The sequence below is a fragment of the Hibiscus syriacus genome, unplaced genomic scaffold (assembly GCF_006381635.1).
Source record: "Hibiscus syriacus cultivar Baekdansim isolate YM2019G1 unplaced genomic scaffold, ASM638163v2 tig00112673_pilon, whole genome shotgun sequence".
Taxonomy (NCBI): Eukaryota; Viridiplantae; Streptophyta; class Magnoliopsida; order Malvales; family Malvaceae; genus Hibiscus; species Hibiscus syriacus.
Genome location: NW_024063379.1, coordinates 822883 through 839588, shown reverse-complemented (window position 1 = coordinate 839588; position 16706 = coordinate 822883). Strand labels below are relative to the sequence as shown.

General features: G+C 37.2%; 2 protein-coding genes and 1 non-coding gene across 3 annotated transcripts; all 3 read left to right on the top strand.

The window, feature by feature from the left end:
- Nucleotides 1–2242: 2242 nt before the first annotated feature.
- On the top strand, nucleotides 2243–4030 carry LOC120182502. Its single transcript, XM_039187471.1, has 4 exons — nucleotides 2243–2362; nucleotides 2465–2948; nucleotides 3177–3294; nucleotides 3899–4030. The coding sequence occupies exons 1-4, from the start codon at nucleotides 2272–2274 to the stop codon at nucleotides 4028–4030; spliced, it is 825 nt and encodes a 274-aa protein (XP_039043402.1). The 5' UTR covers nucleotides 2243–2271.
- Nucleotides 4031–4794: 764 nt separating this feature from the next.
- Nucleotides 4795–6102, top strand: LOC120182473. Its single transcript, XM_039187444.1, has 4 exons — nucleotides 4795–4971; nucleotides 5405–5514; nucleotides 5783–5812; nucleotides 6020–6102. The coding sequence occupies exons 1-4, from the start codon at nucleotides 4806–4808 to the stop codon at nucleotides 6074–6076; spliced, it is 363 nt and encodes a 120-aa protein (XP_039043375.1). The 5' UTR covers nucleotides 4795–4805; the 3' UTR covers nucleotides 6077–6102.
- Nucleotides 6103–16389: 10287 nt separating this feature from the next.
- Nucleotides 16390–16496, top strand: LOC120182508. Its single transcript, XR_005521839.1, has one exon. It is a non-coding gene; the product is annotated as a small nucleolar RNA R71 (small nucleolar RNA).
- The last annotated feature ends 210 nt before the right edge of the window (nucleotides 16497–16706 follow it).

Below are 16706 nucleotides of genomic sequence, written 5' to 3'. Positions count from 1 at the left end.
TTTTTGATCAGGCACCGGTCAGACTATATTTCTCGATCTAACACCCTTTGCAGTAAGACGTGCCCCTGCAGCTCGCTATACGCTGATTTGGCACCACGTGGGGTAAGGCGCGCCCCTGAGGCGATCCTTATGCTGACATGGATACATGTGTGTATGGCGCGGGGCAGGAGCCGCGCCATACGCCACGCAAGATATAGTGCGGGGAAGGGGCCGCGCCATTCAATTATCTCAATTATCAAACATGCATAATGCAAGGCGCGGTGCAAGGATCGCGCCTTGCATTATTTTCTCAAACTTCTCGGCTTTAAGACATCCTCTCTCGGCTATAAATAGCCGTCTCCCGTAAACTCTCTCACCAACAATCTTTTGAATCAGTAAATAACATCCGACAATCATCTTATATTTGATTTAGAAGTTTGCTCGATCTTTCGTTATAAGGTAATTTTGTTATAATATTTATTTTATAGTTATATATGATTATTTGAAAAAATATTATACTAATTGTTTTCAATTAATTTCTGTGTTTGTAGAATTAGAAAGTGGGAGCATACGTCGAAATATTTTTGCGGTGCAGGTAATAATATAAAAGTATATTATTTAAAATATTTACGTTTATGTGTAAAAAATTTATTCTGTTATATTTTTGGTCATATATTATTTATTTAATCAAGTTTGTTTCAGTTGTTTTTTTGCAGATATAATATTGTTGCACTTTTAAACTCTAAGAATGACGCGACTTTCAGCTATTGTTTATTATGATGGAGAAATTCAAGAAGATGAAACCGGCGTTATTTTCGTATCAAATGAGCGTGTTAAAATATTATTCAAGAGAAACATAACTCTTGAGGAGCTGATAACGAAGATTTTGAGAAAGATTCATGTTGAAAGTAGTAGAAGAATGTCGTCGTTGCAGTATAGATTTCCAACATCATTGTTTCCATTAATTTATACAGCGTTAGAACTATCGAACAATGATGATGTTGAAATGATGGCTGATTCTCAAAGTAATTATTCAGACGGCGATATTGAGATGTATGCAAAGTTTGTTCAAGTGCGTGCTGTTCGGGGTCAACCATTAAACTCACACTATGGGCTGGCTGAACAAGTTGACAGTCCGACTACAGTAATATGTAATGATTTTAATGTCATAATAGGAAATCTACATCATGGTGCCGACACATCAACTTCAATGGGAAGACATTCATCCGCAACTCCTTACGATATGTACCGAGGTGGGTCCACGAACAATCCGTATGGCAAAATCGCATCCAGTTCGAGGGGAATGCATTCATCTGCAAATTTCTTTGACCTTAATATAGAGATGACATCGACACAACAATCTGCGCAGTTTCCATTTGACACGATGACTTCAAGCTCCAGGGGAAGACATTCGACTGCGAGCTTTTTCGATCTCAATCCAGATATGCCTTCTAGTTCAAGGGGAAGGCGTGTCAGTAGTAGGTTCTTCGACCTAATTGTGGAGAGCATGGAGGAACCATCATCTCTACCAGAAAGAACCGCTTCGTGAGCCTGGTGCTGAGACTGAACTATTCATTCACCCAAAATCACCGCAATTCAACTCCGATGGTGATGATGATGTAGATGAAGTTCCAGCAATTGTGGCACAAATTGACCATCCAACACACATGTATGAAGCTGATTATGATGCAATGTACGGGCCAGAATTTACGGATATACCTCATCTCGGTGACTATGGATATTACTAATCAATAAATAATGGTGAGTTATCTTTAGGTATGGAGTTTTCAAGCAAGGAAGAAGCGATTATAGCTATAAAAAATTACAATATCCGTAATTCTGTTTAGTCCAGAGTCGACCGCTCCATGACCGAAAAATATGTATGCTACTGTGTCCGACGCGAAAACGGATGCAATTGGATGGTTCCCGTATCGAAGAGGAAGAGAAAAAACAACAGATGAGAACTAATAGTATACAACACATGTCAGAATCACAGGTAAGACGCGACCCCTGCCCCGCGCTATACTTTTAATTACCAACCTGTCCCGCGCCATACACACGTGTATCCATGTCAATATAAGGCGCGTCGCAGGGGACACGCCTTACCCCACGTGACGCCAAATCAACGTATAACGCGACAGAGGACGCGCCTTACTGTAAAGGAAGTTAAATGAGGAACCTGATCAAAAATATTAAATTAAAAAAATAATTCTTCGGAAAAACCGCCTTATTTTCTATCATAATATATTTAGAATTTTTTTTATGTCATAAACTTCACAGTTCCAGCAAAAGATGAACAGCACGAGATTTCTCTGCAGCAATGGCATCGTTTCATACACTTCCGAGGTGCCTCCCGTCGCCACTTTTCTCGAGTCACTTCCAGGTACCATAATCTAAATTATTCCTTTTCCCCCCAAAATTTTTAATCAAAATCTTATTGAAGAAGGAACTTATTGAAATTAATTCCATTTTTAAAAACTCTCAGGAGCTTACACAACAACTAGAACACACGAAAATGGAACCACCCTTTTGTTTTGGGAAAGGCATTTAAAAAGACTGTCAACTTCTGCGAGAATTCTACTAAATTCAAACCCAGAACTCATATTCAAGGCAAACAAGAAAAATCCATTGCTTTTTCCTCCTTTATCAATCTCTTCATCGTTGAAATGGGAGAAAGGGATTCAGTCATTGGTTAGTAATTCACTGAACCAAGTTTTACCCATTGCTCTGGAAGAGAGAGCTACTGGGGAGGAGTTAGTGGTTACTGCCCTTGTTTCTGGGGATTTGGAGAAGCTGAAGGCAATGAAAAATGTTGGTAATGATGATGGAGTTTTTCAGTTTCTTGATGTTCATTTGCATATTGGAAGCTATGTTCCTCCTGTGTTTGGGATTGAAGAAAATGGGGCACATTTGGCTTTGGTTGGTCGTGGAAGGGATATTTCAAATGTAAAGTATTCGGATTGGGTAAGGTTAGAATTGCTGGCAGTTCTTGTATTTGTGCTGTATTAATAAATAGTATAGTAATTGCTTCTAAAATATTATATGTTATTATAAGTTTTCTAACGTGAATAATTCATATTAAAATGGAGGTGGAAGAAAAACTTAGATTTTGACTTATTTAATCCGTATTGGATTTGTTTGGTATTTCTTTTATATATATAGGATGTTTTAATTTGAAAACTTGGCACTCTGTGTAGGTTACGGAAGCCATTGGAGATATTGAGGACACATTCAGTGACTGAACTCTTGTTGTCAAATGATGGTGATCGAATTCTTGAGGGATGCATTACAAACTTCTTTGTCATTTGCCAAAGGGTAAGTACTTAAGAACTCAGAATCTACACTTGGAATGGCTAGTCTTGATACATAAATGATATTCTGACTCTTTTTATCTTGAAGTGTTCAGATTGACACTCGGGTTTGAGGCATATCCAAATAATAAGCATCAGGGACATGGCCCTTTGAATACATGGAAAATATTAAAAAAATTGCATATACCCATTTTCCGACATTCATTCGAGTCTTAGTAGCATAGCTTGAAAGTTGGAACCTTGTTTTTTACAATTTTCATTTTTCTTAAAAGTATTTATGTTTGAGATCTGTGTGCAATGGATATTCAGATATGAATGTGAAGATATGATTTGAATTCTTCAAATACATAAAAAAACTTAGAAAAAAACACCATGTCACATACATATTTGTATACAACACTTTTACTTGAGTTTAAGTAACTTAGGTCTTGAGAATCTAAGATTGTCAGTCTGGCTAAATTGTAGGAAAATATTGATTTTCATGATTTATGGCTGTTTTATAGCCATTTTCATGCTGTGTTGTGTTAATGTAGCTTTGGCTGTTTGTGTGCTTCTTTTGTTTTCTCTTAATCCTAGAATTTGTATTCTTCTATGGCATTTGCTTTTAGGATAAGAGCGAAGCTGAGGGGAAATACCTGAATGACTACGGTAATGCATATTCTGTTGTAGTACAGATGGCTCCTATTTCAGATGGTGTTCTTCCCGGCATTATACGATTTCTATTTTTTAAGTGTCAATAGACTTCAAACTTGGCAATCCATCCCATTCTTTGCCAAAAGGACAGAGATGAGAAGTTATTGAGTCTGGTTTATGTTGGCTAATGAACAAATACTGGATTGGGGGTCAAACCAACATGACTCCAAAGTCACCGGTTGAATCAGATTATTCTATTAAAATATGAATTAAATGTTAAATAGGTGATTTTGGTATTAAATAATATTAAATACAATAATCACTAGTTAATAAAATATTTATAGCTCATATCCCGTGCCTATATTTGAATATGCATCAGACACAACTATCAAATAGGGTACTTCAAGAGAAATGAAGAACCATAGTATCTTGGAATCATGGGAAAGATTTTATAGTCTTTCATTGCATGATTTGATTGCAGGTGCATCATTCTTGAGGCAGATTGTATAAGTATCAGATGGTATAAGTGTTGGATACTGCCATATTTCTAACATGAGTTTTGTTTTATAGGAATTGAAGGCCTCGTTAAAAAACCCCTTCTTGATTAAAGGAGTTTTAAAAAACTCCTTAATCATCGGAAGGAGGAAAAGAGTGCCTTAGGATTTTATTGAACATAAGAAATTACAAGATACAACCAGAAATCCACCCCCCAACATAAACAGAACACCAAAAACAATCGAAAACAACCCTAAATAACAAAATTAACTCTGCCTAATCCACCTTAGCTACAACTTTCTAACATGAGTTTGTTAGTTTTCTTTTAAACTTTTTCATGCATTTGGAAGATCCTTAAAAGTTGTATCTACACTCTCGTGTCTGCACATGTCTGACACGGATGTTGTATACGAGTATTTCAAACCATGGTATACCATGCTAAATTGTGAACTTTCCTATGCATGTAGAGTATGCCATAGCAAAGGCATCCCAGTTCGTGAAGTTGCACCATCATGGGAAAGACATCAACTTTGGGAAGAAGCATTCATTACAAGTAAATTATTTTTATTCCAATTTAACATCCTTTTTTCAGAGTGCTATGCGCGTATGCACGTGTTCAGTTCACACATTTAACTTTGAAGCAAACAAATAAATTTTAAATGGTGGTATTGTCAGAATTAACCGTGTGGTAGTCTCATTTGTTTAGAAGTCTTATGATACGAAAGGATAACTGTCTTTAGATAGAATTTTAACTTTAACAGAAAAGTCCTATTAGAAGTCAGCAACTCAGTTTATTTAAACTATCGTAATCTCCTAATTCAATAATCAGGTTTTTCTAGTATTATCTCTTTTATTCTTTCTCCTTCGATTTGTTTTCTTAGATTATAACAATACCATTAAATGTGTCGTGTCTTAAACATGGATATTTTAAGAAAAATGAAAATTTTAAAAATAAAATTAAGTTGAAACAATAATTTGTTTCGCAGATAGCTTGCGAGTTCTGCAGCACGTGGAGACTATTAAAGTTCCTCGTCCATGGGAATCTCTCGAATCAAAATGTTTGGAAGGAATATCATGGGTTGAGAAAAAATTTCAGGTACATGATCTTTCTTGCAGCGGCATTAAGGGCCTCCAATTTTGAACCATGTTGTTTTCCTATGATATTCAGACTCGGGTTGAGTGTAAGATATGGATGTGTCTGACATTGGTATTTTTAATTTTTCTCTGTAAATGGAAGGCCTCGTATCCCGCACTCATGTTCTGAAATGTGTCTAACATAGGTGTTAGTCATGTGTACTTGTAATAAAGAAAAGTCAGCGACATAGTTGTTTTCTCACAACTGTTTTTTTTTGTTGAACAAGCAGGGTCCCGGAATTATGACAAAAGTCATCCAGGTAAAATTCAATGAGCACTAGTTATTTCAACTCTACAACTCCTATAAATGTTCTTGTGTGAAACTATTGCATATAACCAGAATAAAATTGATGGGATATTAGAAAACATCAAGAAAATTGAACTTTGGATTGCCCTTTTGCATCAGGAGAGTCATTGTTCATTTTATTTTGTTTGTGTTTTGATTTTATGTTCTATTGGAGGAGCAGAAAGAGATCATGGAGAGAGTCAGCACGGAAGGGCATTGGTTAAAGGAATCAGTATAGCAGAAAATGGAGCGTCGTGTGTTGAGTCACAAAGCATATGGACCTTGTACATTTCGGTGAAACTTAGTTTGGGTATGTTTTGAATAAGTTTAGAGTATGACCAAGTTGAAAATTTTGCATATTTTTTGTGATTCTAGGTTTAGGTTTTGATACCTAAACAAAGGTGTTGATATTGTTGATTTAAATTTGAATTTCTAGAACATTGAAACTAAATTTGGTGTCGATATCTATTCATTAGGTATTGATATCAAATCCTAAGTATCGATACTATATATTTAAATTGATTTTTTTTGAAACATCAAACCTTAAATTGGTATTGGTATTTTATATTGGTATTGGTATCAGTAGATGAATTGCATCAAGATGGGTCACAAGCTTCACTTGGCCAACTCCATCTAAAATAATTTGGTAAGCATCTTTAAGGCCAAATCTTGTCTGAATTTGGTACATGGTATGTACCTTAGTCAAATATTTGTTCTTCTTGATATTGATACATGTTACTAGCCTGATATTGAGCCCTCAATCTAGATGATTGTTGGGTGAGCTTCTATGGAGAAGTGAACAATCCGAATTCTCCAATCATTGGGTTAAGTATAGATGAGAATTTCCTAAGCCGGATTAAAACGTAGACGAGCCTATGGATGAGGCTCAAGGTGATAATCATGAGGATTTCCAAGATGTAGTTCCAAGGGAAATGACCATTTGAAAGCTTCATGATTCCATTATGCAAGCTTTCAGATCTTTTCATTCTCATGTTGATTCGATTGGTTATTCTTAAGGCTCAAATAGCTTCCTTAGGTGATGAGATTCGAGTTATTCAGCTCCAACTCGATCGTCTTAGCTTTGCTTCCTTAGGTGATGAGATTCGAGTTATTCAGCGCCAACTCAATCGTCTTAGCTTTGCATTTCCTCCACCATTATCATCATCATATATCCATGCATTTTCATATTTTAATATATATATATATTTTGTGTTGATGCAACATTTTGGGTACTTTTGTTTGGGTGAATATTTTTTGTTCATTGCTGTTGGTACTTTTAAAAAAATAAAAAAAATTCAATGTTATTTTCTCTAAATCTAACCTTATTTTTAATTTATTTATTTCTCCATTATTATATTGCACTAACATTCTAGAATTATTTTTTATATAACAAAAAGAGAAGCGAAAATCATTTTTGTCAAAAGAGAAAGAGGGAGGCCCAATTAAAGAGTTTAGTTATATAAAAAAAAAACTATTGTTGAAGTTTGAATAATAATATTTTGATATAACAAATATTTATAAAATTATTTTAGACTAAATTAAACCTTAAAAATAGTTTTAGAAAGAATGTCGAAAGTTTTGTTTTAAATGATTTTTGTCTTAGCCAACTTGTTTCTAAATCATTTAAGATCGTTTTTGCATTTAAAAATTATGTTTTCTAAGATTTTAAGTTAGAAGGATCAATCTCGTCTCACAAGATAATCATCCCTATAATTATATTAGCCAAAGGATTAATACTTTATTTCTTGGTAGGTAATGACTCTATTGCATCTCAGTGATTATTGACGGCTAGTAATCACAGAGAGGATATTAAAAAGAAATCAAAACAAACATTATTGACAAAAAATACCAACATCAATGAGTTATAGTGTACTAAATTATCATATTTTTTTATTATAAAATACTTGTGAGCTAATTGCCAAAATTGCTTAAATATTCTTCGGGGAGAGCTTATAGTTACAAACATAAAACCACTCAGCGTCAGCACTAGCATTTAATCTCTGGACCGAGCACTACTCCTTTTAGTCGATTAAAATCATAGCCTTATGTCTAAGGTTGGATTAGGTCTAGTTACTATCTAGAACCCCTTGCTTATATGGATCCTCCATAGTTTCTCTCGAACACTAAAGATATGCTACTTAGTTATTCTCTCGAACACTAAGCATTCTCCTAAGGAGTGGATACACTCATAGCTCCTACAACCTTATGACATTAAACATCATAAGCAAAACAAATAACAACATACAAAAACAACCATCCATTAAAATAAACTAAGCATCCATAAGGAACTCCCGTAAATAAGAATAGTTCATGGTGGGGTTCAAATACTCCCAGGAAAAGGCATGAAATTAATTCGTTCTATACAACCCAACTAAGATAAATGAAAGAAAATAGCAAAGGGATGGAGGAAAAGCCTTCGACGTGCACTACCGGTGCTCCCCTCGATCACCACGAATTACCCTAGCTCACTAGCTCCTCTCGAATGCCTAGCTCGTCACTCCCTCAAGCTTGTTAACGGAGGAATGCTACAGAAAAAATGATTGACTGAAAAAGGAGAGACCTTTTTCCTTTTGAAATTAAGCTCAAAACGGTGTGTAAAAGTCTCTCTTTTTCGAATCTGGTGACTTCATCTCCTATTGATAGAGGGAATAAACATAGGAATTTTTGTTAAAATTCCTAGGAAACCCCGAGCTGGTTTCTTTCACATGAGGGGTGAGGCAGATGCAAGAGTGGTCCCCTCCGAGGTAGCTTTCAGCAAGGCGTACGTGCTGACAGGATCAGCCAAGCCTGGTAGAAGATGTTCCCTCCTAGGTGTCTGGCAGTTGAAGGAATGTGAAGATAGGGACATGTGGCTCTTTAAAATATATTTTTTCATCTTTTTTCACTTTCGAAATGCTGTCTGAATTGGCATTTGCATTCTGCTCACCATTCTTATCTTGTCTCGATAATTATACTCGCTTATCATTGCTCCCAGATCATACACATCATCAGACAAAACACCTTCCCCATAACACATTACCGTTTGTAAAATAAAATGCCACGACAACATATATTTCCACCACATGCAACTATATGCTCCTAAATGCATCTATATGATCCTATATGAGCTCTTAGACAGTCAATAACTTAAGTAAAAAGGCCTTAAATATGGCCTTTTTACGGAGTTATCAATATGCCCCAAACTTAAGCTATTGCTTGTCCTCAAGCAATGAATAAATATTAAGCAAAATAAAAATACCATGCCCTCAGAACAGTTGGTTTCAACATGCTAGACTAGTTTGAGAAATCAAGTACTGTCCCCTAGGGCAAGATCTTTTTTTTTGTGTATGTGTGTGATTGTATCAAGTACATGCTTAATAAATCTACAAAATTTCTAAGCAAGCTCTCTTGTTTTTCCACGACATTTACAATTTTACTCCCACATTTTTTTACACTGCTACGAGGGGAGTCAGTTCATCACACCTACTATCCCACATTCTAGGTGAAAGGGAGCATACCTTCGACCCCCGAGCTAGTCAGGTAGAGTCATCCCGTGACTACTTTCATTCACTCATATGTCGTGGATTCCATTTATTTAAATGCAGTATCCAGGCAATGCCATGGCATAACGGAGTGTCCCTCTACAGTTATGCCTAAGCATTTATTCGTAATTTTTTTTATTTTTTTCATTTTTAAAACATATGGGGTTTTCATCATTCAAAGTCATTGTCAAAGTTTTATGCCAAGGCATGCAAGAGTTCTTTTATAAAATATTTCTAAGTTCCTTAATTATGGAAAACATACAATCGTGTATCAAAAAGTTTTAAAGAAACAAGTCCTAGAGTTGGTTCTATCATCCTCAACAGTCACGTACATTCAATTCTAGCCATAAAGAGTTCATCATCATCTGGCATCATTAATTTATTCCAGAGAACTAATTTGATAAGAACCCTACCTCCCCTAAACTTGAGAGAAGCATTATCCTCAATGCTAAATAAAAATTAAGTTAAAACTAGACTACATGCTATACAATGTAAGGTACCTTGACTTCTTATGCTGGTGGTAGTGTGGCAGCCGTGCGACGCAGGCACTTGTGCAATGGTGTGTGACTGGAGTGTTCAGAATTTGATGGTGGTGTAGTAGGGGGTCCTAAGGCCTTCAGCGATCGGGGGAAATTTAGGCTACTCACATTGAGGCACCTTCTTCTTATGGCGTCGACTCCTTCGCAGAGGGATTTACTGTGGCATTTTTTATTGTACGTCCTCAAGTGGCTCTGTGGGTTGCGGGGGTGCTGGTAAGGTTGAGAGGTAGAGCTCACTCTCTTGGCATTCGGTTGTTGGCGCTGAGTGGAAATGATCAGGATATGTTGGCTCCTCATCATCAACAGGCTGGGGAGCATCTTCTGATGCCGCGACATCCACAGATGGATTCAAGAGTATCTTAGGGAAGACTAGGATATCAAGATTAACGTACGGGAGGATCTCCGTGAAAGCATTCACCATAAACTCATCATGACGCTTTACATAGGTAAAGAAAGTTATCAGATTGATGATAAGTTGTTCCACGTGATCGTGGGTTCACTTAGCGACCTTCTCTAGAGCATTTAATTTTGTCATGGAATCTTGGTTTGTATCAGCGCGGGAAGTGTTATCCTCTTTTTCCTTACCCTTATTTTCCTTGAATCCAATCAACATAGGTAGCTTAGCCTTTGTAATACTAGACAACCCAGGCAATATTTCATCAAACTGCTCCTATGGCACATTCTTCTTATGGCAGAGTGTCGTAATGAGATTTAGAAATACCAAGGCACTGGCGGGTTGCTTCAAACAAGTATGAACTTGTTCCACGATTATCTTACCATGTCAATGGAGTGCCCCACCAAAATAGAGTGCAGTAGAAGCATCCTATATAGTGAGACCGTGGTGTTGTGGGCAGTGGGGAGAAGATTGTGCTTCATAAAATGATTCCACAACTTAGCCCTCGGTTGTATCCTCTCATGATCCACCATTTGTTGGCTGACTTGTTACCTTTTCCACTTTGTGTTTGAAAAACAAAGGTCTTCTATTATGCCATGGCAACTCTCATTATCTGTCTCTTTCGCGAATGTGGGGTGGTTATCAACAATATCAACCACGATATATTAATTTGGGTCGGTTAAGTTGGCATAAAACTCCTTCATAAGAGAGGCATTCACGTTCCCCGGATACTTAGCAAATTTCTGTCACTTTCACTTGTGTTGGTGAACAATGTCCATTACATCGCTTTCAAGGTCGATATCTTCAGCGTCGGAGAAGATGATGCCCAACTCAAAGAAAACCCATCAGTTTTCAAGCCCTTGAAACCGTTCTTGCGCTGCTTTATCGATGAAACACGGTGGAGATGATGGAGCCATGCTTGAAGGACATGAGCGTATCATTGTTTGGTTGAAAAAATAAAGAAAAAATGAAAAAGCTTGAAGTTTTTTAGCTATGCGTGCAGTTTGAAGTAGGGAAGAAGAAGAAGAGATAAAATTGAACTAAGAGAGTAAAAGAATGAAATAAGATAAAAAAAAGTAAAAAGGGGGTTATTTAACGTGTGGATTGGGTATTGGTTAGGGAAAAAGAAAAAAATTAATTGAAAAACTAAACCCTAAAAAATATAAAAAAAAACAAATGGTAAAAATTTTCCCTCCTATTTTTTGTGTCCTTAGCCGTACGAGTCTCACATGCCTTCTGCGTAGGTCCCTAAAAATCAAAATAACTCCAATTAACCAAAAAATACTGAATATAAAGTAAAATAGAATAAAATAAACATTTATTTATGTACAGGAGTAAATCTAAAATATCATGGCATCTTCAAAATGCTCTGCAGATTCTGGTATCTTGCAAGAAGAGTGTCGGCTTGTTACGCAAGGGTAGAGCTCCTTGATAAGCCTTCATACGATGACTATTAACTTTAAAAATGGTCACATCATCTATATTCTTATATCAACAACACCATGAGGGTAGACACGGTGTACTTCAAAGTGTCTGGATCATCGTGACTTCAGTTTGCCAGGAAAGAGCTTCAGCCTCGAGTTGAAAAGGAGCACCTACTGGCCAATATGAAAATACCTTGGCAAAAGCATTTGATCATGCCACTTTAGCTAGTTGCACGTTAAAGTTAAGCTTCTTGATAACGCAATATGCCTTATGCTCTAACTCTACAGGTGTGTGACATGCTTTCCCATATACCATCTTGAATGATGACATTACCAAAGGTGTTTTGAATGACGTTCAATAAGCTTAGAGCACTTCTTCCAACTTCAGAGACTAGTCATTCCTTCTAGGATTCACCACCTTCTCCAGTATTTGCTTAATCTCCTGGTTGGACACTTCAGCTTGCCCATTGGTTTGTTGGTGATATATCATGGCAATTTTATATCGTATTCCATATCTTTGTAATGCCTTGGCAATTAGCTTGTTATCAAAATGAGTTCCCTCATTACTAATGATGGCACTAGGTGCTCCAAATCAGGTGAAGATGTTATTGTGAAGGAACTTGAGCACGGTTATAGAGTCATTCCTCGGTGTGGCAATTACTTCAACCTACTTAGATACATAGTCTACTGCAAGCAAGATATATAAGTCTCGAAAAGAAGATGAGAAGGGCCTCATGAAGTCAATACCCCACACGTCAAAGAGCTCGATATCCATAATGTTTTGTAGTGGCATTTCATGTCACCTGGAAATGTTCCCAGTGCGCTGGCATCTATCACACTCTTTGCAAAACTCATAAGCATCCTTGAAAAGTGAAAGCCAATAAAAACCTGATTTGAGGACCTTAGCAGCAATCCTCGCACCTCCAAAATGGCCTCCACAGGGGGCTGTGTGGCAATGTTGTAGAATGTATCTTTGCTCATCTTCAGGGACACAATGTCGAATTATTTGATCGGCGCATTGTTTGAATAAATATGGCTCGTCCCAAAAGTAGAACTTGGCATTTTTCTTGAACTTCTTCCTGCCCTGGTTGTTCAATTCATAAGGCCAAATATCACTAACAAGAGCCTTGGCATAAAAAATTTTGCCATTAGGGAATTCTTATTGAATATCTAAAATGTCATGGCATTCAGAATTGTTCTCTAGCCTAGATAAATGATCTGCAACCTGATTTTCAGTACCTTTTATATCTATCACCTCTAAGTTAAATTCTTATAGTAGTAATATCCACCTAATGAGTCTAGGCTTGGCATCTTTCTTGTTCATTAAGTATTTTATAGCTGAGTGGTCAATGTGAACAATAACTTTGGTGCCTATCAAGTATGACCTAAACTTTTCAAATGCAAATACCACGACAAGTAATTCATTCTCAGTGATAGTATAATTCAGTTGTGCTTCATTCAAGGTACGACTAGCATAATATATAACATGGAAAATTTTACCTCTGTGTTGTCCAAGTATAGCTCCCACGGCAAAATCGCTATCATCACACACTAGCTCAAATGGTGACGTTCAATTCGGGGGGAACCACGATGGGTGCAGAGATAAGTCTTTGTTTCAGCTCAGTAAATGCACCATGACAATTTTTATCGAACATGAAGGGGTGATTTTATTGAATCATGGTGCATAAGGGCTTGGATATCATTGAGAAGTCCTTGATGAATCTTCTATAGAATCCATCATGTCCAAGGAAACTCCTAATTCCCTTAACATATGTTGGTGGGGGTAGCTTCTCTATCACTTCGATTTTGTTTTTGTCCACTTCAATTCCCTTATGAGAGATATTATGGCCTAGCACAATGCCTTCGGTCAACATGAAGGGACACTTTTCCCAATTCAACACGATGTTGACCTCCTCACATCGCTTGAGTATGTTTGCCAAATTGCTGAGGTATTTCTCAAAGTCATCTCTAACAATGGAGAAGTCATCCATAAAGATTTCTAGAAAATCCTCAACCATGTCAGAAAAGATAACTTGCATGCAACGTTGAAATGTTGTCGGGGCATTACAGAGTCCAAAAGGTATCATCCAAAAAGCATAAGTGCCACAGGGACACGTGAACGTAGTCTTCTCCTAGTCCTCTGGTGCGATGACAATTTGATTGTACCCCGAATATCTATCCAAAAAGCAGTAAAATGCCTTGCCTGCCAACCGATCCAATATTTGATCAATGAAGGGCAAAGGAAAGTGGTCCTTCTTGGTGTCCTTGTTTAGCTTGCGATAGTCCATGCATATTTACCACCCGCTGACAGTAACAACTCATTATTCTCGCTTGTCACGAAGGTCATGCCTCCCTTCTTTGGCACACATTGGACATGACTCATCCATGAACTATTAGAAATGGGATAAATCATTCCAGCATCAAGCCATTTGAGAATTTCTTTCATCACTACTTTCTTCATGATTGGGTTTAGTCTTTTTTATGGCTCTATGGATTTTCCACAGCATTCATCCAACAGGATCTTTTGCATGCAAATGGTGGGACTTATTCCCTTCAGATCCGCCACAGTCTATCCTAACGCTTTCTTGTACTTTAATAGAACACTTAACAAGCTACATTTTTGGTTAGGAGTAAAGGCATAGGAAATAATAACAGTTAAAGTTTCATTACTACCCAAGTAAGCATATTTAAGATAATATGGAAAATTCTTTAACTCTAGGGTAGGTGCATGCTATAATGAGGGCTAAGGAGGAACAAACTCATCAAAATCAAGAGGTTCAAACCGTGTACCTAGGCTAGCTATGAGAAAGCTAGCCTCGTGCACCTCCAAAGAAAAGTCATTGGGCTCTTTGGCACTTTATTCTTCAATAAGCCTCTTATAATTTTCCATCTGAATGAAATTGTCATGGAAAAATTGATTAGATTCTCCTGCTATCAATGAATCTATTTCGAAATTGATTTGTCATTCTTCAGACTCATCCATGTACTTGAGAGTACGAAAACATTAATGGTGACACATTGGTCGGCCACTCTCATTGTGAGTTCACCCTTTTCATAGTCGATAAGAATACACCCAATAGCTAGGAAAGGTCTCCCCAAGATTATGGGTGTCATGGCATCAACCTCACAATCTAGTACAAGGAAGTCTACTGTAAACAAAAATTTGTCCACCTTTATAATGACATCCTCGCTCGCCCCTCAAGATGAACATGGGAATGGCCTGCTAGTTGCAAGATAACAGAGGTAGGTCTCATATTTCTTATTCCAAGCTTCATGAAGGTTGACTTCGGCATTAAGTTCACACTTGAGCCAAGGTCACATAATGCCTTCCCAACATAATTTTCTCATATTGAACATGGAATGATAAAGATGCCTGGATCTTGTCTCTTTGGTGGCAACTTGCTTAAGGAAGAGCAGTATGCTTTTGTCATAGCAACTGTCTCATACTTCTCAGCTTTTCTTTTCTTGGTAACAATCTCTTTGAGGAATTTAGCATATGTCGGCATTCGCTCTATAGCTTCAAGAAAAAGAAAATTGATGTGGAGTTGGTCCAGAATGTCGACAAACTTCTTGAATTGAATGTTATCATTATGCTTCTTCAGTCTTTGTGGGAAAGGAGGTGGGGTTCTGACTTCCTCTAATAAAGGGATGGGAAAACATTTGACGTGGAATTTTTGTTTACTCTCTCAATTGCTTCACTGGATGAACCCTCATCCTTATCCTTGTCCACTTGTGTCTCTTTTGGCATTTTATTCTCAGTTGACATAGTGACACGGGGTAATTCATTCATCTTTCTTCCTCCAAACTTATCTTGCACATTGATTTGGGTGCCACTTTGTAGAGTGAGTACACTACATTGCTCTTTGCCATGAGGTTTTGTGACTTCAATGTCACTCAACATATGACCTATGTAACGTTCTTGTAATGACACGACAGTTTGACCAACCTAACTCTCCAACACCCTCAAAGATCAGTTGTGGCTTTGAAGTAAATCTCCTTGGTTTTTTATGGAGGTCGCATGGTCTTCGTGGTTGGTATAAAATCTTGAATTATGGCCTCCAAAGAACTTGTGTTGGATGAAGATGATATTCCCTTATTAGAATTATGTCATGTCATATTCATTTGAAAACCTTGGGAGTCATTAAAATTCTACGACCTAACGGGCTGATTAGTATTGTTGGTTCCTTGATTTCCCCATGAGAAGTTTGGATGTTGACGCCATTCAGGAGTATATGTGTTAAAATAGGGATTGTTGTTGCCTCGATTGTAGTTTTCTACATAGTTGATGGACTCCTGATTGGTCGGACACTCGCTCTCATGATGATTTCCATGACATAATAAAAATGCTAAATTGGATGTCTTCACTTCTTTCACCTAACTTAGTCTTTGCAAATTCTTTAACATACTGGTGATAGAAGCAAGTTGGGCGGACACAGAATCCTTAGTATCCAACTCAAATGCCTCATGTGATTTTCGCCCAATTCCAAGCCTCGTAGATGGGAATTGATAATCAATGTTGGAATTGATAATCAATGTTGGAATTTCTATTTTGAATGTCAAATGCCTCTGCAGGTGATTTATCGAGCAATGTCCCATTTGCCGAGGCATCTAGCATCATCCTCGTGGGTGAATTTACTCCATTATAGAATATTACCACTTGAGTACAATCTTGAAAACAATGATTTGAGCATTTGTGAAGTAATCCTTTATACCGATCCCATCATTCATACATTGATTCGTCATCATCTTGATGAAAAGAAGTGATATCGTTCCTTAGTTGGGTGTTCATGTTTGGTGGATTATATCGGAGCAAAATATTTTTGCACAGATCAGTCCAAGACTTCATCGAACCCGCTGGAACACCACTCAACCAAGCCCTTTATCGATTACGCAGAGATTATGGAAATAAATTTAACTTTAACACATCTTCGTGTAATCCTTGTTGTCGAAAAGAATCGCACACCTCCAAGAAGTTATGAATATGTTGTTT

What these genes read in the sequence shown, in the direction of transcription:
- LOC120182502 (XM_039187471.1), top strand. Translation starts at nt 2,272, where the DNA reads ATGAACAGCACGAGATTTCTCTGCAGCAATGGCATCGTTTCATACACT. An exon ending in AAGTATTCGGATTGGGTAAG is followed by an intron (nt 2,949 to 3,176) that starts GTTAGAATTGCT and finishes CACTCTGTGTAG; the next exon opens with GTTACGGAAGCCATTGGAGA. An exon ending in TCTTTGTCATTTGCCAAAGG is followed by an intron (nt 3,295 to 3,898) that starts GTAAGTACTTAA and finishes ATTTGCTTTTAG; the next exon opens with GATAAGAGCGAAGCTGAGGG.
- LOC120182473 (XM_039187444.1), top strand. Translation starts at nt 4,806, where the DNA reads ATGTCTGACACGGATGTTGTATACGAGTATTTCAAACCATGGTATACC. An exon ending in GGAAGAAGCATTCATTACAA is followed by an intron (nt 4,972 to 5,404) that starts GTAAATTATTTT and finishes TTTGTTTCGCAG; the next exon opens with ATAGCTTGCGAGTTCTGCAG. An exon ending in GGGTTGAGAAAAAATTTCAG is followed by an intron (nt 5,515 to 5,782) that starts GTACATGATCTT and finishes TTGAACAAGCAG; the next exon opens with GGTCCCGGAATTATGACAAA.